This window comes from Ascaphus truei, chromosome 12 (assembly GCF_040206685.1).
Source record: "Ascaphus truei isolate aAscTru1 chromosome 12, aAscTru1.hap1, whole genome shotgun sequence".
In the NCBI taxonomy this organism is placed as follows: domain Eukaryota; kingdom Metazoa; phylum Chordata; class Amphibia; order Anura; family Ascaphidae; genus Ascaphus; species Ascaphus truei.
In genome coordinates this window covers 25665334-25693041 of record NC_134494.1, presented here as the reverse complement: position 1 = coordinate 25693041, position 27708 = coordinate 25665334, and the positions used below count along the sequence as shown (strand labels likewise).

Below are 27708 nucleotides of genomic sequence, written 5' to 3'. Positions count from 1 at the left end.
CCCTCATTGGTTGAATTTTCCAGCGGGGAGTTGGGAGTTCTCCACATACTGGATTCATTGTAATTCTCAGAGACGCCTTCAAAAGGATTCTCTGGTGCAGGAGTCTGACTTCCAATAGGTTTTTCTTAAGACGCACAAAATAAGTGGGTTCTTAATAAAATGTGTACAGTTCCCATAAAGCAGCAATCTTCCCCCACCCAAAAGCTTATGAGTTTAACTAATATACATGTTTGTATTTTGCCCTCTAAGCATGCCCTGCACTTAAATATATATATTTTTCTTCTTCTAGTGTTAAATTAGCTTAATATCCAGCATCAAATATTACCATAGCAACGTTTAGACCATAGGTTGGCAACTCCAGTCCTCAAGACCCATTCCTCCCCCCCCAACAGGTCAGGTTTTCAGGATAGTCCTGCTTTACCACAAGTAGCTCAGTCTCTGCTTCAGCACATGTTGCTCAATCTGTGGCTGTGCTGAAGCATGTATATCCTGAAAACCTGATCTGTTGGTGGCCCTTGAGGACTGGAGTTGCTCACCTCTGCTTTAGACTGCACCTGGCTCTAGTGAGAGCTTCATTTTAACCTACTCGTTTTTTGTTTTGTTTTCCATATAGATTTGGTTTTGGTACCTACGTATAACCAGGTGGTCTGGAGTTGAACTATATTCTTTTAAGCTCCAGGGACCCCCTGTCCAAGAGATACTTAACGGTTTAGCTGCCAGTAGGGCAAACAGCATTTCTGACCAATCTTGTGGGTATTGCAGGCCGATAGGAAGCTGCAATGTCATACCTATTGGATGACCAGGGGGACCATATTTGAAAATCCAGGACTGAACATGGGCAACTAAAAACCAGTATCTGGGAAATCGCAGGGTACCCCTAAAAAGAACTCCGGGTTCAAAATCTGTAAAACAATTTAAAAAAAAAAAAACACTTTTTAATAAAAAAAAAAAAAAAAAAAGGGGGGGGGGGACTAACATTTCCTTAATCACTGCACTTTTACTGTTCCAATAAAGAGACTTGTTATAAGCGGACCTGCAGGTTCCGGTTTGCATTGCCCGTAATAGAATGTGTTACATGCAAGGTCAGCGTTCCATTGCAAATAATGGAACAATAGATAGCTCTGCACAACTATCATATCCAGCTATACAACATGGGTAGAATACATTTCCAGCACTAATTAACTGCTAGGGGTGTCGTTATGCAGCCATGGAGGAGGAGGAGAAGTAGAGCCTTGGTTGACAAATCAGTCCATTGGTGGTCATTCCTCCCCCTACCCCCCAGCCAATAGGTTTCCACACATTTCAAATGTGTAGTCTCCGTGCACACTTAGGCTGCGGTCCCAGTGACTGCCACAGCGCACACGCACAAGCACCGGCCCCCCAGTCACTCAGGGCCGAGTACATGCGTCGGCGCACATTCAGCAGCCGCACTGTACTGTAAGATTCCACACACACAAAAAACATTGTGTGTGTAAGTTGCGACGGAGCTGTGGCCACGCCCCCGCCGGCGGTTCAGCCAATGAGGGCGAACCAGCCGCATGAGGTCATGTCCATGCCCCCGCAAACCCCACCCCCCCCCCCCCGCCACGCCCCCTCCGGTCGCAACCTCTCGTTCCCTCCCAGGACCGCGTGTGCTGCGCTGTGCACGCGCCGCCCGTCCCCGTCCCCCCCCGCCGGGCGCACGTGCACTGGCACCGCAGCCTTACGGGGCAATCCCTCCTAGGAGGAAAGTGAACTAATTCCAGCTACGCATTTAAGGGGGTCTCATCTGTGTAATTGAACCTTTTTTTTTCTTACACAAAATCAGACACCTATAAGCATTTGAAATGTATTCTCTTATAATTAGACTTGGAAGAGCTTTGATTTCCTCTGGCTGTTCCCTCTTCTCTGATGTGTTTAGCAAGTGTGCAGTGCCCCTCTCACCACATGAGCCTTTATTGGTTCTATGAAAAGGACAAGGTGTGATAAAGGAAAAGAGAAACACTGGGATTGACAAACACCTCCCCGTTCCCAGGCCCTCACGAAATTCAACAGGGTGACTGTGGGAATGCACCTTTCAAGGTCTAGTTACTTGAGTGGACTTTAAAGTCGCAGACCAAGCAATATCCTACATGTTTTTTTAATAAATCAGTTCTGTACTATGAGAAAATACTTGTAGCGGTTTTTTTAAAGCAACTCTGAATTACATTTTTAATGTATTATAATGTAACAAGCATTTTTTGTTTCTATAGCAACCATTTAAAAAGTCACATTCCCTTCCTCTTCTGAAACAGGCTCTGGCACACCCATTTGTGAGCCCTGCCCTCTCTCTAGCAGTGCACCAATTGCATCTAGTGACTATCTGATCACATGATCTTCCCCACAGAACTTTGCATCTTGGGTCCTCTTCTGCTGCACTGACAGCCATTTAGTGAACCCCAGATCCCCGAATCTTCGGCGATCGATCACAGGAGAACGGATCGATCAGCAACATAGCTAATTAATTATCATTGTGTGGATGGTTTTGATGCCCATATTAAAAGGGGGGGGAAGGGGGGAAAAAACAACAAAAACATGGCAGCTTGGTCTTTTGCTTTAAAACTTTCTCTGTCCCAACATCCATTCCTCCCTGCCGTCTCACTTAGTGCAGCTACCGGACAAGTGATGGAGGATGTTGAACAGGTGAAACACCAGTGTCTGTCATCTTTAATTCTGAATTGGGAGATCTCATAGAGCTAAACTGTGCTACTTGCAGCTTCAGTACCCTCTTGCCCCCTGGGATATTAACATTTTTATCCAAAAGAAACAAAAATACAAGATGGCCATCGGTGTCACTCAATGGAAAGTTGTGACATCACGTCCTGATGATGTCACAGCCATTCATTGGCCAGTTGTAAGGAGGCGGCTATCTTGTTTACCAGACAAGAAAGTCTGGGGAAAAGAAGAGGGAAAAAACCAAAGCTATATATATCTCAGCAGCAAGGGCGTAGCTGCAGCTAACAGTACCAGGGTTCAGATTTGGTTTGAAAAAGAAAGGAACGTGTACAAACAAATAGTTAGAAGTTGTGTGTCAAGAGCAAGATTAAAATGGTCTTTAACATGCACTATCGCTGTGGTAAATTAAACACTTTAGGATTTGGGTTGATAAAAGTGTGTGTGTGTGTGTGTGTGTGTGTGTGTGTGTGTGTGTGTGTGTGTGTGTGTGTGTGTGTGTGTGTGTGTGTGTGTGTGTGTGTGTGTGTGTGTGTGTGTGTGTGTGTGTGTGTGCGTGATAAAATTCACATCCTTGCGTGTCTTTTTCTTTACATAATAAAACACACACTAACCCTTCCAACATTTCTGACAATCCCAAAACCTGTTGGTCTAGGGGAAACCCAAACAGAATGACGTCCCCTTTCAGCCATATATGTCTTCACACTCTTGGTCTGGCTGGTAACATTCACCTAGTGTAATGTCGCTTCACAATAAAAGCAACAGTGTACAGGTATGAAACACCAACATGTACAAATCAACCCTACCCAACATAGGTTTAACAGATGTTAATAGTAAAGACCACCCTGATTATATATGAATACATTCGATATGATATTATCCCCTTTTTTTATTAACTGCTGTGTGCTTTTTCTGCCTTACTCTTCCTCATACGATACTAGAAGCTCAAGTATTGCTTTTAACAAAGAGACAGGTAAACGAGACAGAAGAGGCAGCCAGCAAAGGATTGTTACCCAGTGGGCTTAGACCAGGCCCTCAGGGGCCGCTGCGGCACACACTACGGCGTGCGCGCCACATAACACAGCACAGCCCTTTATGGGGCTGACCCCAGTGGTCGTGCGTGTGGGCACGCAAAGCGCGATGACGCGTACACTGGCAGGGAAGACAAGAATGTTGGACCATGTGGTCAGCGCGCAGCCAATGGCAGGGCAGATGTGCCCCGTCGTGGCCCCGCCCCGCCCCCACACTTCCCATCGCTCCCCCACGGACCGCACAACACGGCTTTCAACTGTGCGGCGCGTGCTGCAGGCGACACTGGAGCCGTAGCCTATAGGAGGTTGACAGCAAACGTTTGAAGGAGCAGTCCCATATAGGAAACATGACCTAGTAAGTGTGATATGTTTAACAGGTGATTCAACTTTTTAAAAAAAATAAAAGTAATTATCTTTATATCCTTTTTTTTTTATTGGCCGTTAGTAAATGTTTTATTACATAGTCAATAGAGAATTGAGAGTTGTTTTAATCCCTTACCCTTAACCTTCTGCCTTGTTTGTTTTAAGAGTTGCAATCCCATATAGTCAGTTAGTTTAATTTCTTGGTGGCCTCTGACTGGAGAAGGTGTATCCTTCCCCTTATCCCACCCGGTCTTTATCAAAGAACCAACAGCGATACAGGGAGGGGGGCTCTGGCTTGTCACAAAGTAACATCACACACAGATATCACACAAAAGGGAGCAGCCAGAGGAAATCGCACCCTCCCAAGTCTCACTTTAGTACATGAAACTAAAAATACTTTACAGGTGTAAGAATTTGATTAAAAATAATTATATACTGTATATATATTATTATTTATTTAACCCAATAAACATATCACTGCCATTAACTCACTTAAGTACAACTTAAGGTTCTTAGAACTACTTTAAAGACCTGTCAGCATGGCCAGGTAATGTTTGCGTGGAGATACGGCGTGTCTAGGGATAAGAAAAATACATAGCTCCAAGTGGCAAGCTTTTTCTAACGATTTTAAGGAGCCGCCGTAAACAGGCTGTGCCATGTTATGAAGCTACTTCTGGATGCTTCAGGATAGCATTTGCCCATGTACTTGAATTTCAGGTTCTGCAAGTCCGTGGTAGGCCTCCTGCTTCCCAGATTTCAAAGAAGACCAACAAAATGACGAAAGTTATGCCCTTTCGTCCAGTTCACAGTTGTGTTAATTATTATGGAAAACTTGGTTCAATTTAAAAAAGAGAGGGAACAGCACACACTGAAGTTATAACGTCTTCTCAGTGTTCATAACGAAGTGTAAATACGGCGTACTGGCAACATCCATGGGGTTCAATTCACTGTGGGAGAATCCCTCTTCAGAAGTATTAGACTGTAAGCTCCTCGGGGTAGGGACTCCTCTTCCTTAATGTTACTTTTATATCTGAAGCACTTATTCCCATGATCTGTTATTTATATGATTACCACATGTATTACTACTGTGAAGCGCTATGTACACTAATGGCGCTATATAAATAAAGACATACATATACAATACAAGACTCATCATCATCTATAAATGGATCCACTCCGGTGTTCGTAGTCAATGACATGAACGGCAAAAGTTCAAAAGGAGAGAGAAGCGCTAAGTGCTCTCAAACTCGTATAAAAAACGTATGGTTTATTGGGCATCAATGTAAAAACCAAAAACTCCATGATGTCGCCTCACTTAAAACATAGTCCCGGACACCACCAGTGCAAACGATCACAGGAGTAAAATCCCTGCAAGATCAAGGACAGCTCGTCGCACACGCTGTGGTCATTGTTTGCACTGGTGGTGCCTGGGACTATATTTTTAGAGGTGACATCAGAGAGTATGTATATCGTTCCATTTCCCTTTTTTTTTTTTGGAGATTGGTTTTTACATTGTGCTCTAATAAACATGCGTTTTTATACGAGCTTGAGAGCCTCAGCGCTTCTCCCTCGTTTGGACTTTCGTCCACTGTCCTCCCCCCCCCCTGTCCACTGTCGTTCCCCTCCCCCTCCTGTCCACTGTCCCCCCCCCCTCCTGTCCACTGTCCCCCCCTCCCCTCCTCCTGTCCACTGTCCCTCCCCCATCCCCTCCTCCTGTCCACTGTCCCTCTCCCCTCCCCTTTCCCCACCCCCCCCCCTTTTCCTAGCGGGAAATTTAATTCACGGGAACGTCGGGTCTCAGCTAGTTTCTGATAAAAATGCAGAAGGAGAGCAGAAAATGTACAATATTTTCAGATAAAAATGAGTGTCCCCCCCCATGAAAGAGATTTTTTTTTTTTTTCTTAACATAGGGTTGAAGCAGGGGGTCTCCGGAGATGAACCCCATTAATTTCAGCTCCGGGGACACCCTGCTTCCACAGATACTTACGTCCGTAGGGAGTGCCGGTAGCCGCTCTGCTTGGGCAGCACAATTCACGTAATGGCGGTGTTTCAGAGCCAATAGGAAGCTGTGATGTCAACAGGTTCAGCTTCCTATTGGCCCAGGTGACGCGGGAGCTTTAAACTTTGCCAAGATACCAGCACCACCTTTGGAGGTCCGTATCTTGAGAAGCATGGGGTCCCCCAAGCTGAAATTAATGGGGTTAAGCTCCAGGGACCCCCCCCCCCCCCGGTTTCAAATAGGGTTACCAGGTTTCCAGTATTTAAAAATCGAACTGTCCTGTATTTGGACACGCTGTCCAGTAAAAAGTTAGGAGGTAATACTGGGCATGTATGTGTCCAGTATTACCTCTCTGGACATAGTAACCTGACCAGCTTGGAGGGGGGGGTTGCAGGATTTTTCCGAGCAGAGCGGTTGCTAGGGGTCTGGGTAGCTTCCTCCGCCCTGATTGGCTGCATTACCCAGCAGCAGCCAATCAGGAGGAGGTGTCAGGAGCCTGTGGGTGGGGCCAAGGAGAGGAGGAAACAGCATGGAGCGGAGAGAGGGGTGTGTGTGTGTGTGTGTGTGTGTGTGTGTGTGTGTGTGTGTGTGTGTGTGTGTGTGTGTCTCGAGAACGCCGCACCTTTCACCATTGTGCCCAGTATTTTTGAAAAAGCTACTTGGCAACCCTAGTTTCAAACCTATGTTAAAAAAAATAATAAATAAAAAAAGCTCATGAATTGCTCCTTTAATAGGGAGAGTTGGTTATATCCTTGACACTGGTAGCAGAAACATGTCAGACTGAACAGCAAACACTGGAGTGGCTGCATAGTGAAAAGCACATCAAATACCTTCTCTGTCATTTTTAACCCCATTCACTGCCAGAGGCCTGCGTTTTATTTTAAAACACGGTAACTACATGTAGTTCGGGTGGACCTTACTGCGGCAAGAAAGAGGCGGCGCTTCCCAAGGAATAAATTGAGCTCTCGAGCCGTTTTGGAAACTCGCAGTTTAATAGAGCTGGAAAACGGAGAATGACTGAAACATTTCACCGAGAAGCACGTGATGAGCAGTAGACCAAGTCAATGGCGATATGTACAAGAAAGGTCAGGCAAAAATTGGGGCCGGGGAGAGAAAGAACGGATGATCCACGGATTCGAAGAGCGGTTTGGGATACACAATTAGATGACAGAGAAAGGGAGAAGGGTCACAACGGACTATATTGGGTGAGCGTGTGTTGACATGGGCAAAGAAGCCACTTGGTTCTGTGAAGCACAACATGTATATTATTAGATCCTCGTGACAAAATTAGCCAGGCCTATCATATAGGGTTGACAGGTATCAAGTATTGAACCAGACTGTCCTGTATTTGGACACTCTGTCCAGTAACAAATAAAAATGAGAGGTAATATTGGACATGTATGTGCCCGGTATTACCTCTCTGGACATAGTGACCTGACTGTCTTGGGAGCCGCAGGATTTCCCCGCGCGGGCAGAGAGCAGGGCTGTTGGTGGGGGCTGGGCAGCTTCACTCCATCCTGATTGGCCAGCAGCAGCCAATCAGGAGGAGGTGTCAGGAGCCTGGGGCTGGGGCCCAGGAGAGGAGGAAACAGCAGGGAGTGGTGTGTGTGTGTCTCGAGCATGTCGCACCTTTCGACCATTGTGTTCGATATTTTAGGAGAAGACACATGGCCACCCTAGCTACCAACGCTGACCGATTAATAACTGCAGGGGTCATACAAACGAAGGCAGGACTGTTCCATTACAATAATCTCTGGGACTTGGGTCCATGGAGGTTGACATCTCAGGGTCCCAGACATGACTTGTAGGTAATTTATGTACCCTTCAGATTGCGTAAAACTTGACATGTCCAGGTTATTATACAGGAGAACGGTTTATTTATCAAAGCAAGTAAAAGTGGGTTTTTTTTTAGGGGGGGTCCAATTGCTTTATCATGAAGTTTTATTGACACAGATTGTTAGCTGGTTAGGTATAGGGGCTTATTCTATAAAAATCGGCTCCTTCGTGGCCAAGATGCCCCATTGACTTTAATGGGGAATTTTGTCTGTAACACCCTGCCACGTATGCTGATGTAGAATAAAGTCCCTTATTCTCCTACAGCCCGGGGAGAGGTTTTACTGCCAAGAAAAGGGGGAAATGATGACAGAGGCGGAGTGATAAATCACATTACAATATGCACATTGTATATCTTCTTCCTAATTACTAAAACCCACCGCAAAGGAGACATCTATGAGACAAAACATCTGGATACATTACCAGCAAGATGTACAAAGTAAAATACCTCTTTGCTACAATTTCATTTCGAAAAGTTATGTTGTGCCTAGAGCAGGGGTGAGCAACACCAGTCCTCAAGGGCCACTAACAGGTCAGGTTTTCAGGCTATCCCTGCTTCAGCAAAGATGACTAGACACATAGGGGCATAAAATCACTAACGTGCAAAAGGCATTATCTAGTGTTCACTTCTAACGGCCTTTAAACATCGATAGTGGCTCCTGCATTTAAATTAATATGCCCCATACAATTGAATGTTTTATAGCCCTTTTTAGAAATCAATAGAGCATATACACTTGCAGATGACACGTGAAAACTTATATGGGGTTTTTTCTTTTTAAATAAATCAGTTCTGCAGCTATTAGTATTTTCATTATTCAACTCTTAATGCCATTTTTTTTTTAAATGAGTTTTAAAGTTGCAGTTCAGTCTTTTTTTTTTTTTTTATTTTTTTTTTTACTTCAATAGTTTCATGTGGGCAATCTCTAATTACCTAAAGAACTGTATAGCTGCCAGTCAATTCGTTCTTCATGTATTGATAGGCGACATTTGGTGACATAATTAGAGCTGACATATGTTTTTATTTGCTTCTGTCAGTCAGTGGAAGCTCATGAATATTCATGAGCACTCCTGCACTGACATGTGCTAGAGGGAGGGCAGGGCTGACAAAGGGGTGTGCCAGAGCTTGTGACAGGACATGAAGGGGCAGTGCCTTAGCAAATGGTTGTTAAAATAGAATACAAGAAAATTGGTCTTTCAAAGTTGTTGTTTTTAAAACAGAAAATGCTGAAAGTATTTTTTCTTACTACAGAACTGATTTATTAAAAAAAAAACACATGCAGGATATAGACTGAACTGCAGCTTTAAAGCATCCTTTGATTTCTATAGCAGGTTTTAGCCCACCTCCCCAGCAGTGCAAGATCTTTGCAACACTTTCCTGTTTGCGATAATTTGTTGCCAATGTTCCCAGCAGTTTGAGCTGCAAACTGTAACAATATACAATGTTACCATAGTAATATAAGGATGCATTGTAGCTGCTGAGTTACACTGACTGAAGCAGCCATTATGTTAGGAACACCATCATTTTTACAGATTTATAACAGGAGCACCAAACGATTGGCAGCTTAGGTAAGTAGTTTGTTGCTTGAAGTATGTGCGGGTTTACCCGTTCATGTATACTTGAAGCTTCCTGAATTTTAAGTTACATCAATTGCTTAGAGCAAGCTAGAAATTAAAATGCCCTAGCGGAGATATTTTATTAAAAAGGAGCTAGTGATTTTCCTCGGGGTTCAGCAGGCACCTCTCAGGGGTTCTGCGGGCACCTCTCAGGGGTTCCGCGGGCACCTCTCAGGGGGTTCCGCGGGCACCTCTCAGGGGTTCCGCGGGCACCTCTCAGGGGTTCCGCGGGCACCTCTCAGGGGTTCCGCGGGCACCTCTCAGGGGTTCCGCGGGCACATCTCAGGGGTTCCGCGGGCACATCTCAGGGGTTCCGCGGGCACCTCTCAGGGGTTCCGCGGGCACATCTCAGGGGTTCCGCGGGCACATCTCAGGGGTTCCGCGGGCACATCTCAGGGGTTCCGCGGGCACCTCTCAGGGGTTCCGTGGGCACCAGGGGGGGGGAGAGCTGGGACAACTCTCCCAGTTGTCCCAGGCCCGGCGGCACCCCACGCATCAGTGACCCGATGCCTCCCCAGCTCAGCAGCAGCAGCAGCCACCGCGTCACTGCAATCCTTCCTCTCACTCCTATCTGCGCCAGAAGTCGCGTTCAACTTCTGTCTGACAGGAGGAGTGTGTGTGTGTGTGAGTGTGCGCGGGCGAGCAATGAGATAGATGCTGCACATCAAAAAGTAAGTAAAGTGTGATACAATTACCGGTGCTCCTGCGAATGGATAGAAGCCTGCAGCAAGTCCAGCAATACAAGGGGAAAGGAAACGCAAGGCACAAGGGATCCAAGTTATAATCTCATTTATTTTAGCTAAAAAAAACACAAAGTTTCGACCAAAAGGGTCTTTATCCAGTGAAGCAAAGTGGCATGCGTTGCCTTTCTCTGTGCGGGCGAGCAAGAGAGAAGGGGGAGAGTGTGTGCGGGCAAGAGAGAAGGGGGTGTGTGTGTGTGTGCGGGCAAGAGAGAAGGGGGAGAGCGTGTGCGGGCAAGAGAGAAGGGGGAGTGTGTGTGTGTGCGGGCAAGAGAGAAGGGGGAGTGTGTGTGTGTGTGTGCGGGCAAGAGAGAAGGGGGAGTGTGTGTGTGTGCGGGCAAGAGAGAAGGGGGAGTGTGTGTGTGTGCGGGCAAGAGAGAAGGGGGAGAGCGTGTGTGGGCCAGAGAGAAGGGGGAGTGTGTGTGTGTGCGGGCAAGAGAGAAGGGGGAGAGTGTGCGGGCCAGAGAGAAGGGGGAGAGTGTATGCGGGCCAGAGAGAAGGGGGAGTGTGTGTGTGTGCGGGCAAGAGAGAAGGGGGAGAGCGTGTGTGGGCCAGAGAGAAGGGGGAGTGTGTGTGTGTGCGGGCAAGAGAGAAGGGGGAGAGTGTGCGGGCCAGAGAGAAGGGGGAGAGTGTATGCGGGCCAGAGAGAAGGGGGAGGGTGTGTGCGGGCAAGAGAGGAGGGGAGAGTGTGAGGGGCAAAGGGGGCGGGAGTACAAGGTAGTAAGGGGGACGAGAGCGTAAGGGGAGAAGAGGAGTAGAGAGCGAGGGAGAAAGAGTAAGGGGGAGAGCGAGGGAGAAAGAGAGAGCATAAGGGGAGAAGGGAGACAGTATAACAGGGGGGGGGGGATAGAGGATAGATTGACAAATGGGGAGGGAGGAGAAAGGGATGGATGGGGGTGGGGGGAGTGAGAGACCGAGAGGGCTGGAGAGACAGAGAGGGGGGGGGGGAGAGACCGAGAGGGGGTAGGAAGAGACCGACGGGGGGGGGGGATGAGGATTGGGGTCCCCTGAATTTCACAATAGAATTCTAGGGTCCCTTAACAAAAAAACAAACAAAGGTTGAAAACCACTGAGAAACAGAGAAACACAAATCCATGTTTATCTCTTCTACTTTTTATCTGGTGCCTTCTCAAATAACCTTGTACTGAATGTGACTTTTTTTCAAACTGATACATAATAGGCTTTCTATTGAACCTGACAATTAAGTCTTTGCTGCTCATGCATTATAAAAGTGTGTCCATCATTTCATTGTTACAAAATGTAACAATGGGAGGGAGGGAGGGGAGTGCGTGTAAGTTATATTCTAGGTCTTAAAGCAGCAATACTACTGCCCAACTTTTTTTTTTCTTATGTGTATATGTAAAGCATGGGACTATGTATAAAATTCTACATTCTTACCTAAACTGGCAATCGTTTGGTGCTCCTGTTATAAATCTGTAATAATCCTGATTGTGTGCCTAACATAATGGCTGCTTCAATCAGTGTAACTCAGCAGCTACAATGTATCCTTATATTACTAGGGTAACATTATCTATGGTTACAGTTTACAGCTCAAACTGCTGGGAACAAATTATCCCAAACAGGAAAGTGTTGCAAAGATCTTGCACTGCTGGGGAGATGGGCTAAATCCTGCTATAGAAATCAAGGGATATGGTTGAATAAAAAATAAAAATAAAAAAGTAGTCACTATTATCTAAGACTGCAGAACTGATTTAGAAAAAATGACCATATACTGTACGATTTCACATATTGCTGTTTCAATAGGCAGAGCGGTGGGAGGGAAGGGCAGACTTCTCTTTTAGCATCCTGAACAATTCTTTGACATTCACACATTTTTTATTATTATTATTATTTTTCAATAAATCACAAACTATATTTACTGTCAAGATCACAGTTTCCTGTAAGACCCACCAAAGGTTGGGGGATTATTAAAGATGGCCACAGTAGTGAATGTATTCCAGCCCGCGATTTAAAACTCTGCAGCATGGTTCTGTTACCATTAGTAAAATAAATGTAGATTGCATATTTGCTGCTGTGTCATGTATAAGAAGATGTGTGTTGAAATTAAAATGGCTTCTATAATTAATAGATATGTTTAAAATGAGAAAAACTAAATATCTATCTACCAGCATTTATATAATCTCTTTAACCCCTTCAAGTGCAGAGCAGCCGTACCATTATCCCCCATTGACACTCCCGCCATCTCCATCAATAACCGAGCCGGGGGACCATGTCACATTTGGAAAGGTTAGAATCTTTTGTGTAATTAAATTGTGTGCAGAAACCTATAGAATAAAAGGTTGGGGTTTTTTTGGTTTAAATCAGAGGTGTGCAAACTGGGGGGCGCAAGATTTTCTAGGGGGGGGGAGCGCGGTGGGTTACAGAGGCCCCGCGCCCTTCCCCAAGGCATTTAAATTAAATGTCGGGGGAGGCGTGAGGCCTCTGTAACGTCCCTTACCCGCTGCCAGCCAGGTTTTCGGCGACGCATCACCATGGCAATGCCACGTCATTTGACATGACGCGTCGCCATGGCAAGGCGCGTCAAATGACGCTGCGGGGTAACATGACCCACTGCATCATTTGACGCCGGGTCATAGGAGAGGGGGGCGCGAATGCTGGGCTGCGAAGCAGGGGGGGGGGAAATAATACTCTTTTCTTATGTACTGTGTTAGGGAACTCTGCGATATCTACATCAGGGGGGGGCTCAACTCCAGTCCTCAAGCCCCCTCAACCGGTCAAGTTTTCAGGATATCCAGCTTCAGCACAGGTGGTTCAATCAGAGGCTCAGTAGAAGACTGAGCCACTTGTGCTGAAGCAGGGATTGACTGATAAACCTGTGTTGAAGCTGGGATATCCTGAAAAACGGACTTGTTGGGGGTGCTTGAGCACCCTTGAACTACACTATCATAGCACATTTACTCGCTGCTCCAGATTGCTTATAACGTGATGGTTTATGTTGGAGAGACAGGGAATCAGAGGGATTTGATTAAGGTTAGCAAAAGTGGATGAGACGTGATCTGAACGCACAATCTGGCGAATTGACCACCAACCCCTTAACCACTACACCACTCCCTTATTCTCAACACCACCCATCCAGATGCAGGAGAGGTTGCCCATGTTGACGCATTGATTGGGTGCAACACCTGTATTTAGTTACGTTTTATCCCTGTGCCGAGCTCAATATTAAAGTGATGCATCAAAGTTATGGTACACGAGCTTTCAATGCCAAGTCTGTCTCCAGTCAGATCAATGTGATCATGATATTTCATGCACAACAGCGTCCCAAGTCATTTCAGGCCAACTAAAATCAAACCACAAATATCCCGCGCACTTCAAGATACACACAGAATTTTATATATATATATATATATATATATATATATATATATATATATATATATATATATATATATATATATATATATATATATATATATATATATATATATATATATATATATATATATATATATATATATATATATATATATATATATATATATATATATATATATTAGAAAAAAGAAAAGAGAAAAAGCGCCCGATCCTTGTGTAAAATCAGATTGACATTTTAATAAACCATGGACAAGACAATTGCACACTTACAATTAGTCTGATTAAAATAAGCGTTTTATGGGACCTGCCCATGCACCAAACGAAGACTTCACCGTCACCTCCGCTCTGTAATCTCACGATTAGTTCGAGACCCAGCAGTTGAGATCGCCGTTTTCTCCAAGGTGTTTCTATAACAGACATCCGTCAGGAGCTTCTCAGCAGCGTGCGTCCGCCATTACTCCCATACATGCGGTGCTGGATACCGGAAGGATGTTCCTTGTATTTCCTTGGTCTCTCTCTGGTGCCGAAGGCAGGTCAGCCACCGTAGTTTCAATGCAAACCGTCCCTACGCGTTTCTTCCGCCTTTGCGGATTTCATCAGGGGATCCCCTGATGAAATCCGCAAAGGCGGAAGAAACGCGTAGGGACGGTTTGCATTGAAACTACGGTGGCTGACCTGCCTTCGGCACCAGAGAGAGACCAAGGAAATACAAGGAACATCCTTCCGGTATCCAGCACCGCATGTATGGGAGTAATGGCGGACGCACGCTGCTGAGAAGCTCCTGACGGATGTCTGTTATAGAAACACCTTGGAGAAAACGGCGATCTCAACTGCTGGGTCTCGAACTGATCGTGAGATTACAGAGCGGAGGTGACGGTGAAGTCTTCGTTTGGTGCATGGGCAGGTCCCATAAAACGCTTATTTTAATCAGACTAATTGTAAGTGTGCAATTGTCTTGTCCATGGTTTATTAAAATGTCAATCTGATTTTACACAAGGATCGGACGCTTTTTCTCTTTTCTTTTTTCTAATAGGTACTATGGGAACTTGGTGAACCCAAGAAGAAGCAGCCTGGACCTTTGTTTTATTTACTCATGGACTTCATTTGGACTTAAGTATCAATTTTTATAGTTCTATTTTGTATTTTTATGCTATTTTTTATGTTCAACAGATTATTTTTATCTTTCATATATTTTTGCACATTTTTTCTATCATTTTTTGTTTGATGTATGTTGTTTTTTTATATATATCAATTATCAATTAGCAAATTAGGCACTAGTTGGTTCATGCAAACATCATAATCACTATTGATATTTGGTGCAACATTTTGGCACACGTCACCGGAGTGGCAGCAATTTGGGTGTATTTGAAAGAGAGGCGCTGTCTTTATAACTGTCCATATATATATATATATATATATATATATATATATATATATAAATATAAATGTCTGTATGTATATATGTGTGTAGTTATATCCTTAGTGGTCAGTATAGCGTACATATGCCCCTTAGTGGTGAGCATAGATCTCTCCCAGACAGAAGTCACCATCTTGTGGCAAAACGCGTTGGGCTACGGCATTACATCATCACGCAACAAGCGCGACGAGGCCTGTCCTGCTCTGTGTGTTACTGGCCTCGAGATTTGAACTCTCCTAAAATCAGGGACTGCCCATCTGCTGTATGGGATCGAGTTCTCGGCCGACCCGCGGTGTCATTATCAGGACGGCCAGGATCGTGGTTCTGCGTCTGCCGGGGATTATAATCACAAACTGCTTTTAAATTCCTTTCTCTTGTGAGTGCATTTGTTTCCTGCTTTATTTATTTATTTATTTATACACGCACACCAGAGATAGGGCACAGGCTTCTGCAGAAAATATAACTACAGCTGCATGCATACTGTTCAAAAATAAAGGAGGTACAGGGAAACAGAAGTAGGACGCACTCCAACGTCAAAAAGGTGAAGTTTAATGTCTCAATGTTTCTGCTCAACATCAACAAACCAGTGACTAAACAGAACCAAATATACACCACCCAGTGACGTACTGGGGTGATGTGCAGAGCTAGTGGGATCAAAGTGGAGAAAGCAGGGATGTATAATATAAAGATATATACACACACACGTGTGCATATATATATATATATACACACACACACGCACGTGTGTGTGTGTGTGTGTGTGTGTGTGTGACTCACCCCATAAATCAAGCATCCCAATATCCTGTACTCATGGCTATTGTCACACACCCACAGTCACTCCTGCCACCCATTGTGGCCAAGCACGGCCATCTACAGCACTTATACCCTCACCTGCTGACTCTGTAAGTCTCCCATCATACCACTTAGAGATTGTAAGCTCTTCTGGGCAGGGATTTCCTTTCCTATTGTCTGATTTTGCTGCGCTTACTGTATTATTATAATTCCCTGTGCTGTATCCTTTGTGAAGCGCTGAGAACATTTTTGGCTATATAAAAATAAAAAATACATACATACATACATACAATGATGATGATGATGATGATGATGCAAGGTCAGAAGCCAAACGCATAGATATTTTTAAATCCCTGTGTTGCAAGTCCCTCTGGAAGTCAACTCAAGGGTCCTTCTGTCCTACAGTGTATGTAACAGTGGATGCTGAAGCATGCTCATGTGTTAACCCCTTTACTGCCAGAGGTCTGTTAGTCACGATTTCTAGATGTTTTCCCAGTGTCACTGGTATTTAAGTTATTATGATATAGACAGCATAGGTGTCACACATCAACCTGCCCTGTGGTGTCTAGTGAGGCCTGAGTACAGGCTCTGCAGTTACTCAAACATTGACAGCAGCAATTCAGGTTTCTATGATTGCAAAAAAAAAATTATTACAGGATTGAAGCAGGGGGTTTCCGAAGCAGAATTGTGTTCATTTCAGCTCCACGGGGACCCCCTGCTTTCTGAGACAGTTACCTCTATTGGGAGGGTGACCAGATTTCCAAAGTAAAAAACAGGGACACATAAAAAATATGATTCCTCAAACAAATGATATCACTTAAAATTAAATATTATAATGGCATTTGTCCAATAGCGTTCCCATATATGCTGCATTATTGATTTATTTCACTTCTGCTGGGTGCCCACATTTACAGTAGGCAATTGTGCATGTTGTACTTCCTGAAGAACTGTGATTTCACAAACTCGCGCATCGCCTGTTCCCATAATGTACTAACCCAACTCTTCACATTTACTGGGGGCGAAGGAAAGACCAGTGTCGCTCTGCCTTGGCGCAAACAAACTGAAATCGCCACATGCCGGAAAGAGAACTGCTTGTTTTCTTGGCTATAATAGTTATGTAGATTAAATCAAACAACAATATAAAATCATAATTTTACTTTAGCATTAATATAGTATGAAGAGGGGGGGGGGGTAAGAAGTTAAGATTCCAGGGAAGGGTCAACTGCCTCCCCCCCTATTCCCCAGAGCTGACACCTATGGGTCGAAGTGTGATTGCACTAGAGCAGGGGTGGCCAACTCCAGTACTCAAGGGCCACCAGCAGGTTTTCAGGATATCCCTGCTTCAGCACAGTGCCACTGATTGTGCTGAAGCAGGGATATCCTGAAAACCTGACCTGCTGGTGGCCCTTGAGGACTGGAGTTGGCCAGCCTTGCTCGCGAGGATAAAGTGTATCACTATGCTTTTTTTATTGACAAACTCGGGGCGTACCACAATATTTTAATTTACACACTTGCACTTCCAAAAAAAAAAAAAAAACATTTTTCAGAAAAAGTTTATTTTAGAGAGAGATATATATATATATATATATATATATATATATATATATATATATATATATATATATATATATATATATATATATATTTTAGGGGAACAGAGCAGTGCCCCCATGTTTAGTATACGTAGAATTTTTAATCTCACACAAAGCACAGTACCAAAATGTTTGAGCCAGATCGACCACTGCTTACCATGGGCAATTGTGGTATACAGCAGCTATATTATTTAGTCCATTGTCCCAATCAAAATCCATTAAATATAAACAAAATACTCTACATTTTACTCCAATGCTTTTTACCCTTTGCTAGTAATTATTATTTTTCTACCTGTTAATATTATGATTTATTTATAGGACACATATGCCTGTGTATACAGTAGGAAGAAGCAGCAATACAACAAATATTAATCAATGGTCAGTAGACAAACAGATCTCTCTTCCTCCTGTATGTCACTTTTTCCTATATAGCAGACCTGCCCAGCCTCAATTACTGGGATTTCTCATACCCCACTCTTTAAAGTCAGGAGTTTTGCATTAAAATGCCATAGCCTGGGCCATAGGCTCAGTTATTTGCAGTGACTGAATTACTGCTTTGCAATGCGTTGCTGGTCTCTCTAGCAATAAGGCGTTAACAGTCAGGCTATCCGGAAATAAGATACAGTGTGACTACTTTATTGACAGTAGATGTTGGCCGGTATGTGACACCCCCCCCCCCCCCCAAAGACTGTAGGGGATTAATTCTCCCCCAAGTTTGCGTCGCTATGAAGTCTCCCTCGCCAGAGAGGTTGGGAGCTGCAAATGATAATAATAATAATAATAATAATAATAATTATAATAGCATGTTCTTGTATAGTGCTGCTAGTTTTACGTAGCGCTTTACAGAGACATTTTTTGATGACCCTCCAGGCTCCTAAAACATGGCCCTGGGATGTGAGAGGGGACTACAACTTTGCCGACTTACTTTGAGCTGGGATTTGGAGACTTTTCCGCTCTTGTCCACATCCAGGGCTGTGAAAGCATGCCAGATAGGCTTCAGCAGCTCTTCTTTCAACGCCATGATCTCCACGAGAGCAGAAGGTTCCTGCTTCAACTCGACCAAGTCCCCTCTGTCCCTTTCAGAGCTTTTTCATCCGGAGTTGTTGTCAGGCTCCCTCCCCTCCCCGTCATGTGATTTCAGTTTCTTCCTCAAACCAATGAACACCCAGCACCTGGAAGGCAGAGGCTGCATTTTTAACCTGCCAAACTTCCTTACAGAGCTGTGGCCGGACAGTCAGAGTTTTGCACACCGAGGGTGATAATAATTCAGCCCTGGTTTTGCACTTCAGTTTGCTGATCTGAGAGCAACTTTGGTATCATACAGTAAGACCTCGTCTAGGGTGATGCTGAGCGGGCTGCAATGTGTGCGGCCAGCGTGAGCGAGCGCCTGCGCATGCACGGCGCTTAGCTGCTTGCTGTAGCAAGCAAATTTGATTGTGCCATTCGCAGTGACGTCATGGCCGCCCCCTCCCCCCCCCCCGACATGCTCCCCCCTCCCCACGCACGTACATAGCTGGCCACAAATCGCCCAGCCAAGCAGAGCTCGTGACGTCACCGCGCACGAGCGCTAGCACGCTCGCTGCCTGACCACTGCTTTAAGCAGTGTTTTTTCAATCTTGTTTTGGTTAAGGAACCCTAGAATTATCTTGTGAAATTCTGCGGAACCCCAACCCTCTCTAATAGCGCGTCTGAGATCAGATGCATTGTAAGGAACCCAACCCTCTGTAATAGCGCGTCTGAGATCAGATGCTTTGTAAGGAACCCCAACCCTCTCTAATAGCGCGTCTGATATCTGATGCATTGTAAGGAACCCCAACCATCTCTAATTGTGTGTCCGAGATCAGATGCATTGTAAGGAACCCCAACCCTCTCTAATAGCGCGTCTGAGATCAGATGCATTGTTAAATCTTCTGTATTTGGTACAATTTGCAAATGGCCTGAAAATTGATGGGAACCCTTTGGGGGTGCCCGGGGAACCCCTGTTGAAAAACACTGGAGTAAGGTCTAAAGAAACACCAGCCTGAAACATTGTAACACTTGGAGTTGGTATGTAGGCAAGTTATCTCAGGGAGCACAATCATTTTCCCCTGCGCCCCCCTGCCGCCTGTCCTGCTCTCCGCGCGCCCCCCCTCACTCCTCTTTATCGTGGTTCCTGGCGTCTGGGCGTCATGACGTCACGTTGCCATAGCTACGCGGCGTCACATGTGGAGGCGCATCGCCATGACGCCGCGCGTGATTTGATGCTGCGTTGCCATGGCGATGCGTCTCCAGATGTCGGCTGAACCGCGGTAAGTAAGGTTTACAGAGGCCTTTGCCGCTTCCCCGGCACTTAATTTAAGTGCCTTCGGGAAGCGTGCGGGGCCTCTGTAAACCCTGCGCCCCCCAGTTTGCGCACCGCTGGATTATCTAGCACAGCGGTGCGCAATCTGTGGGGCGCGACCCCCAGGGGGGGCGCGAGACTGCCGACGGGGGGCGCGGGGTTTACAGAGGCCCCGCGCGCTTCCCGAAGGCACTTAAATTAAGTGCCGGGGGAGCTGCAGGGCCTCTGTAAACCATACTTACCCGTGGCTCCGGCAGCTTCCTCCCGGCGTCGCCATGGCAACGCGGCGTCAAAATGACGCTGCGAGGTCATGTGACGTCACGTTGCTATGGCAACGTGACGTCATTACGCCGGTGCGAGGGTAAGTTGGGGTTGGGGGGGGCGCGGGAGTGAGGGGACAGCCGGCAGGGGGGCGCAGGGAAAAAAGTTTGCGCCCCCCTGATCTAGCAAACTATCTGGTATGCAAACACCAGATTTAACACGGTAAATAAGATTTTTTTTTTTACTTTGCTTTGATAAATCCTAAGCCACTTTTTGTCCCAGTTTTGCTGACGGGACACTTAAAAAAAATAAGTAATTGTGTATTTGCAAGTACACAGAATTAAACCAGTAAGTCATATGCTTTGCTTTATGCAGAACTAAAGCAAATCAGTGCTAGCTAGAATACATTTTTCATAAAAAAGAAAGATAAATGAATAATCTTTTTATCAAGTATAGGTAACCCCCTTGTAAGTACAGGCAGCTGACACACATACTGTACCCTGCCCCTTAGGCTGCGGTCTCAGTGCGTTGTACAGCGCACACCTCGGCATGTGCTGTGCGCACGAGCACCGGCCCCCAATCAGATCGGTCCCAGTCCCTACCTCCGCGCGGAAGGTGCAGCCACGCCCCCGCCGGCGGTTCAGCCAATGAGGGCGAACCAGCCGCGTGAAGTCACTGCCACGCCCCCGCAAAACCCCTGCCACGCCCCCTCTCGTCGCTATCTCTCCCTCTCTCCCAAGATCGCGGTCTGCGGGGAAGCGCTGTGCACGTGCTGCACCCCCCCCCCCCCGCCAGGCGCGCGTCCTACAGTGTTAACTGGGATAAGAAACTACAACACCCATCTTGCTGTGCTGCGGTAGGGAGCCACTTCCAGAGCAGGAGGATGTGACTTGTGATGGACAGGGCCTTAGCCAATAAGATTGGACTCTGGAGAGGCGGGGCTGAGAGAGGTGTCTTTAGGAGTCCCTGGCAGGAGCTGCTAGGTGACAGCTCTGTGTCCTGCTAAGAGGGAGCGGACATTGACTGGAGGGAGAGCAGTACAGCATGCAGAGAGGACCAGCAGATCATCATTTTGCCCAGGAAAAGCTTGGAATCTTGCAGTGTAGTGCCCCCTGTCAAGTGTAACTGACGGTTCCTCACCATGAGTGACGCCCTTTTAAGCGAGTGGTGCGTGCGGGGCGGCCTGGATTGTAACAGAGCGTTAATCCTAACGGTCCCAGATCTGACCGATGATTCGACTATCAATGGGTTACTAGGAGCGGCCCCTCTGTGGGGACGGGCCCAAATAAAGGGGGAAATGTTGTGTTACAGTACTAAGATTGCATATATACTGTGTATGTGGGATGAAGATATTGATTATGCTCGGGTGTCTACCAGTATTTCGGGGAGGGAAATGAGATGTGGGATATCACTGTTGGTTGTGACCCTGTTGCTGGCCCTAGCAATCCCATCAATCACACTACCGTAGACAATGTCCGAGAGTTCCTAGCTAAAGAGGGGGCCACCATGGGCGAACTTCACAGTGGGATGTAACCTGCTGTCCCTACGTCCTCCACGGACACCCCCTCTACCTCACCCGTGGTGCTCATAACAGCCATGGGGGAATTAGTGGAAAAGTCCGTGCAACCCCGCCAGGGAGATAGCTACTACCGGCGGCTACGGACCTTTTCAGGTGTACAGCCTACCCCACCTGGAGAAGACTATTTTGAGAACTGGATAGAGCAGGCCACGGTGTTTGCCTTACAATGTCTGGAAGTCGGAAGTAAGAAGGAGACTGGAGCCATAATCGAGACCAATGCGAATATCTTTGGTCAGCTAGCGAAATGGTGCCAGACAGTAGGCAGAAGCGACTTAGGTTGAACCTTGACTATTCATCCACTGCGTTTGAAGGCCTACCAAAGAATAGAGAAGAAAATCATGCCCCAGGGTGAGAGGCACCCTAGGGGAGATCAGATGGATAGGCCCATGTCCAGTCAGGTTACCCCCACATTTAGAGAAGATAAATGGAAAGGTTACCCTTCAACGGGACATAGAAGGGCCCACCATTATGATAGTCCTCCTCATGGAGGATACCCAGGAGGGCTGTTGGTAAAAAGTGGCGTACTGTCCATACTGTCATGGGAGAAGGGGTTTGGCCCGGTATTAAAGGGGTTGCACCTCATATGGCCACCCCCTGACCTCACTTGGGAGGCAAGGGGTTAACTGGACTGCGGTCCAGTAATGTGTTTTTACCCTGCTTCAGCACCCAAATGTGTATTCCCCTGTTACAATGTATTTTTCCCATTCCTGTGTCTGCACCAACACATACACTGGGATCTATGCGGGAGGGAAAGGGTTCATGTTAATTCTTTGTTTATGGCCCTTTGTCCCTTTTCCCGCCTTTGCAGGCTCCATTTTTCAGTTTCTCCATAGGTCGCCATTGGGGCTCAATACAATCCTATGGAGATTCCGGCGATTTGGGCCCGTTTCCGTAGAAGACCTGCAGGTGGCGCTCGAGAGGAGGAGCGGCGGTTCCCCATTGAAAGTGAATGGAGTAATGCATTTCAATGGGGATTCCTGGAAGCCGACCTCCGGAGACGAGCTGGCAGCCTGCCAGACCGCAAAACCGCAAGAGCGGCAACATTGTCAAAAAAGAGCTTTGATCGCGCAATTGGCGTAGGAACCAGGGCCTCGGTCAAGTTCATGGCCAATTGGCGTGGGAACTTTTGTTCTAGGGCACCCAGAAATAAAATTCCTTTTGCCCCTAGATGTTAGGAACCCCCTCACTTGACCCCAACAGGGTCCAACAATTAATGGCGGCGAGAAAGGGTTGCGCCGGCCAGGAGGGTCCTACCATTGACCGACATGGCGGAGAAATCCATGTGGCTTTCAAACACTAAGTGTGAAACAGGGTAAACTGAAAACCCATAACGCTGGTTCCGTGGGGACCCGTGGGTTGGGAGTTGGCAAGGATGTAGTCACTGCTCCGGCATTACTGCATGGCAATTTCCAGCTCAACCGAACGGAGTAGGGTTAACTGTTAAAAAGTGTGTGTGTCCCATGTACTTCAATGGTAGCGGAGGTCCCATTGAATCCTATGGCGGCGCCGGCCCATGCATTTCCTATGGAGGCGCCGGCCCTATTGATTTTAATGGAGGGAAGCCGTGTGGAAAAAATGGCTAAGTCAGAATGAGCAGAAACCTGGAACCCATAACTCCGGTTCTGTTTAACCTAGAGGGCTGAGATTCGGTCACCATGTAGTCCTAGTTCCGGCAGGATTGCATGGCAAATAGCGACCCTCTCGGGGCAACAGAACGGAGTCAGGGTAATAGTAAAGTTTAGGTTTCTGCCATTGACTTGCATGGCAGAAAAAAGCCACTTTTGTAATGTGCTTTTAAACTGTATTTTTGTATCTCTGGTTCTGGTGGTCGTGGAAGGCTGATATTTGGCCACTATGGCAAGGGTCCTCCGTCATGAGGACCTGGCAAATTTCAGCCCGCTCAGACCCACAAAACGGATTATTTTAATATGTGTAGATATTAAAGAATGTATTGTATTTTGGGTCTGGTATAAAAACCCAGAGCCCATATGGTATGTTAATGCTCAGGGGGGAGACAAGTGGTCTACAATAAACCCCCTGATCAATGGCTCCCCCACCCTGCTTGTGTATGCTACAACAAAGCAGAGCAGGAAGTGGGTACTTGGGATAAGTGTTGTGTTTCACACCTTGGAACAAAGGGTTTCCTACCCCAAGCAGACTGGGCGACGCCAGTCTTGTGGGAGGGGGGCTAGGGAAATAAGCCCCTGATTAGAATAATATCCACCCAGTGGGCAGGTATTACTTTGCCTCTCAAGTGAGGTGGCAAGGAGGGATTGGGTGCAGATAATTGTCCTCCAGTGACTTGCACTCAATGCCAGGGTATAGGATTGAAATCACATAAAAACCAGTGTCAGCCCTATACTCAGTGTCTTTCGTGTCTTTTCGTGATGTCTTCATTTGAACCTGTATTGCTGAATGAATTGCCAATCCTGTACCTGATTGTTTCATTGTCCAACCCTAAGTAAGTGTCCATTTCTTGTCTGTTATTTGTATCATCTTGTGTGTTCTCCTTCTTTAAGGAATAAACTATATTTATTAGATCTAAGTCGTGTTCAATTCAACCCAGATATTTGGTGTATATTATACCCTGTCACTAGCTACCGTGACACATACCCACGAAGAAAATGGAAAGGTTTATGGTGGAAGTAAGAAAAGAGATCGCCCATGATGTGCTGGTACAAAGAAGCATTGTGGTGACCCACCTGTACAGTGCCAAAGTAATGGGCCCAGCCTGGCAGAAGAGGACTGGCGGGAGTAAATTGACCCTACATATGTTTAATTTCGGAAACAGCACTGCTCCAGAACTTTGGAAGACGCGTCTAAGGGAAAACATGGATTGAAGGCCTGAAGTATTCTCCACCCATGAGTGGGATGTAGGAAATACAAATGGAGTGAAGCAGGTACACAAGAGATGAGGGAGTGTGTCGTGGACTAACACAGTGGTGATGGCAGCTTCTTGGTGCAGTGAGCCGCAAGGTAGCCAAGCTTGGGTAGATAGGGTAGAAGTAGGGAGGGAAAACAAGAAGGGGCTGATGGTGTGGTAAATTACAAAACACCTCTAATACACATAGATATATTAAAAAAAAAAACCCTGAGGGCGTACTCACACTTGGCACTGCCACTCAGGACACATAAAGGTATCTTTACAGCAGTGTGCTGTCCGGTGTGCATTTAGTCCGTCTCAGTCCTCCGCTGGCGGTCCCCACAAGCGGCCGCTGGGGTTCTCACGCGGTTGACTCTAGTCGGCGTCTGACCTCACAGTTTACCGGGAATGAAGTTCCACCTCTCTTCTTCCACTCAACGCGTTTCGCAAGATAGGGTTAAACTTGCTTCGTCAGAAGTGACACTCCTGATGAAGCAAGTTAACCCTATCTTGTGAAATTATCTATCTATCTTGCGAATTAACTATCCTTACATGCTTTTATCCTTATATTTAAGGGCTCTGGTTAGCCCCTTCGCAATATTAGCATCCTCTGACTAACTGCACTTTTTCATTTTTGCTTTAAGAATTTTTTTCTTGAACTCAGCGGGTTTTTTTTTGTTACTTACATTTTTATTGATCATTTTATATACATAAAGAAAAAGGGTATACAAAAAAGAAAACAAAAAAGGGGGGGGGATACAATAATACAAATAAACTGGTGGTGACACAAAAGAGGGGGAGGAGATCAGGGGAGGGAAGGGACAGCATTTGTAACAATATAGCAAAATAAACAACAGTTTAAATACATGTATCACTCTGTTCCAGGTATTCTAATCTCAGTATGGAGATATACCTGCATGACGTAACCAAGGAGCCCGAATCTCCAAGAATTGTGACGTGGAACCGTTCAGATGGGCTGATAATTTTTCCATATAGACTATATGCAAAATGTTGTTATTTATTTGGTTTAGGGATGGGGGGGGGGGATGGAGGGGCAGGTTGTTTCCAATTTTTGGCAATTGTACATCTGGTAGTGTTTCAAATTTGGGATATTATTTTAGCTTCTTTTTTGGTGTGGTTGGCCATTGGTTTTCCTAACAGTGTATATACTGGGTCATGTGGGACAGTGATCTCTAGAATCTTGTGTATTAGGGCGAACACTTCCGTCCATGTTTGTTGGATTTTGGGACATGACGAGAATATGGGCAGTATATTCCCTTTTCCACCACAACCACGCCGACAAAGGGAAAGCCCCTGGGAGAAAAGAGTGTAACCTGGCAGGAGTCATATACCACCTGAATATTAACTTGTACGGTCCCGTATGGTTTATATGTTTTTTATCACTTCCACAGTAGGGTTGTGCCTTATATAGCATCACATTTTGCTTTATTTAGCATTAATATATAAGGGTTTATTTATATGGTTCACGGATAGACATTGTCTTTAACACAGTCAAGTTGTTTTTTGGGTTGCGCACTTTAATTTTGTATCTAGGAGTCATATACCACCTGAATATTAACTTGTAAATATTCTCCTTAATCACGACGCACGAGGAATTTTTGGAAGCGGCTTCCCAGATGTCATTTCAAATATCAAGGTCTACTGACGTTAAAATCTTTTTCCCAGGATACCATATAGTTATCAGGAGTTTGGTTGCTTTTGATAGGGGTCAAACTCTGATATATTCTGGAGATAATGTAATGTAAGTTTTTTTTTAACCCCTTGAGCACCCTTCTCACTTTAATATTTATCAAATATTAGAATGTCTTGTATTAGGTTAAGGCCGCAATCCCCGCTGCTCGGAATTTCTCTGTTTTTCGGTTCTGCTCAGAGGAGTGGGGTGGGGGAGGAGATCCCTAGTCCAGGCAAGATTGAGTGCCACTATTGTTTTATTCACAGCCACAAACCGACAAACCTATAGTTCCACTTTCCCGGTTTTTTTTTAGGGAGCCCCTATCCCCATCTACTTTCTAAGCATATTATATAAATCTTTCTACAACATGGTTAGAAAAGGTTTTTTTTGTCGGGCATGGAGAAACAGCTTTGCAGCATATCAGTAAAGGCGATACCCTTTTTACTGGGATCAGTTATTTCATCTTTTCAGTGCTGGAGAACAACGTTTTTCTGGCCCTGATAGGAAAGCAGCCAGGAAATGCTAAAAAGTATTATTTATTTTTTCCATGAATTCTTGTTAAGCAAAAGTCAGGTTTATATTGTCCATTAAAACATGCAACAATCATTGTAGGTGGTCTCCTAGGATTTACTGAGTCAGCAGGTGCGATTAGTGGCAGTGTTGTAGGTAGCTGTATGTGTGCAGCCATACTTGATATTGATATATATTTCTTTTCTTTTTTTTTTTTAAATGGGGAATTTTCGAACATGAACTGGTCCAGTGAGTCTGATCCTCCCTGACCAGAGAATGACATAATATGTAAATGTGTGCGTTAAAACAATGCGCAGGAACTCCGCCAGTGTCCACTGGGGCGTGAAAGGGGGGAGAATGGTAAGTGGGTGAAAGACCCGTGAAGCAGACCAGAAAAGCTGATATCCTGCACTGAAGTCTGTGAGGGAAGTGAAAGTTGTCCGCTTGGCTGAACAGCTGCAGAAGTAAACGTCAGGAGACTACAAAGCTGGCAACTTTGAAACACCCTAAAAAATGCAAATTGACCTTCAAAAACTCCGCAGCTCTGGTTATGCAAAAAAAAGGGTCAAAAGATATTAAACTTGTTTGGTGAAACAGAAGAGAAATGTTATTTTGAACTTGCTAGTTGTCTTCAGCTATGTTCATGATGCTTTTTGTACATTGTTTATTTATAGTATATGCTTTATTAGTTAGCAAGCATCCCCCATCCCTCAATACACTAGGTCAAATCATGTTCAGTTTGCTCATTCAGTTAGGGAACTTGCAACACATTTATGAGTATTGTTAACCGTTAACCATCATTGTTAAGAAGTGTCAACGAATGGTGCACAATTCTTTTTGGGGGTAATATATTAAAGACAAACCGAGGAGAAAACATAACATTTTTGTCTGAGCTGTTACTCCTCATGCAGATGGAAAATACATTAATGAATTTTATAATTTGACTCAATGTCTTCACTGGTCAGTTATATATATATCTTACACCAGGGGTGTGCAAACTGGGGGGCGCAAGATTGTCTGGGGGGCGCGGGGAGGCCCCGTGCGTTTCCCGAAAGCACTTAAATGAAGTGCCGG

The 27708-nt window shown here is 45.5% G+C and overlaps 1 protein-coding gene across 2 annotated transcripts in view; it reads right to left on the bottom strand.

Annotated features, from left to right (window-relative positions):
• The window catches only part of SWAP70 (switching B cell complex subunit SWAP70), a 79024-nt gene extending 60507 nt beyond the window's left edge, over nucleotides 1-18517 (bottom strand). Inside the window, exon 1 of one of the 2 annotated variants that reach the window (XM_075567082.1) lies at nucleotides 18334-18517. In XM_075567082.1, the coding sequence (XP_075423197.1) occupies nucleotides 18334-18429 (96 nt within the window). In that variant the 5' untranslated portion in view covers nucleotides 18430-18517. The remainder of the gene's footprint in view (nucleotides 1-18333) is intronic. The other variant, XM_075567081.1, reaches the window with a different exon arrangement.
• Nucleotides 18518-27708: the final 9191 nt, after the last annotated feature.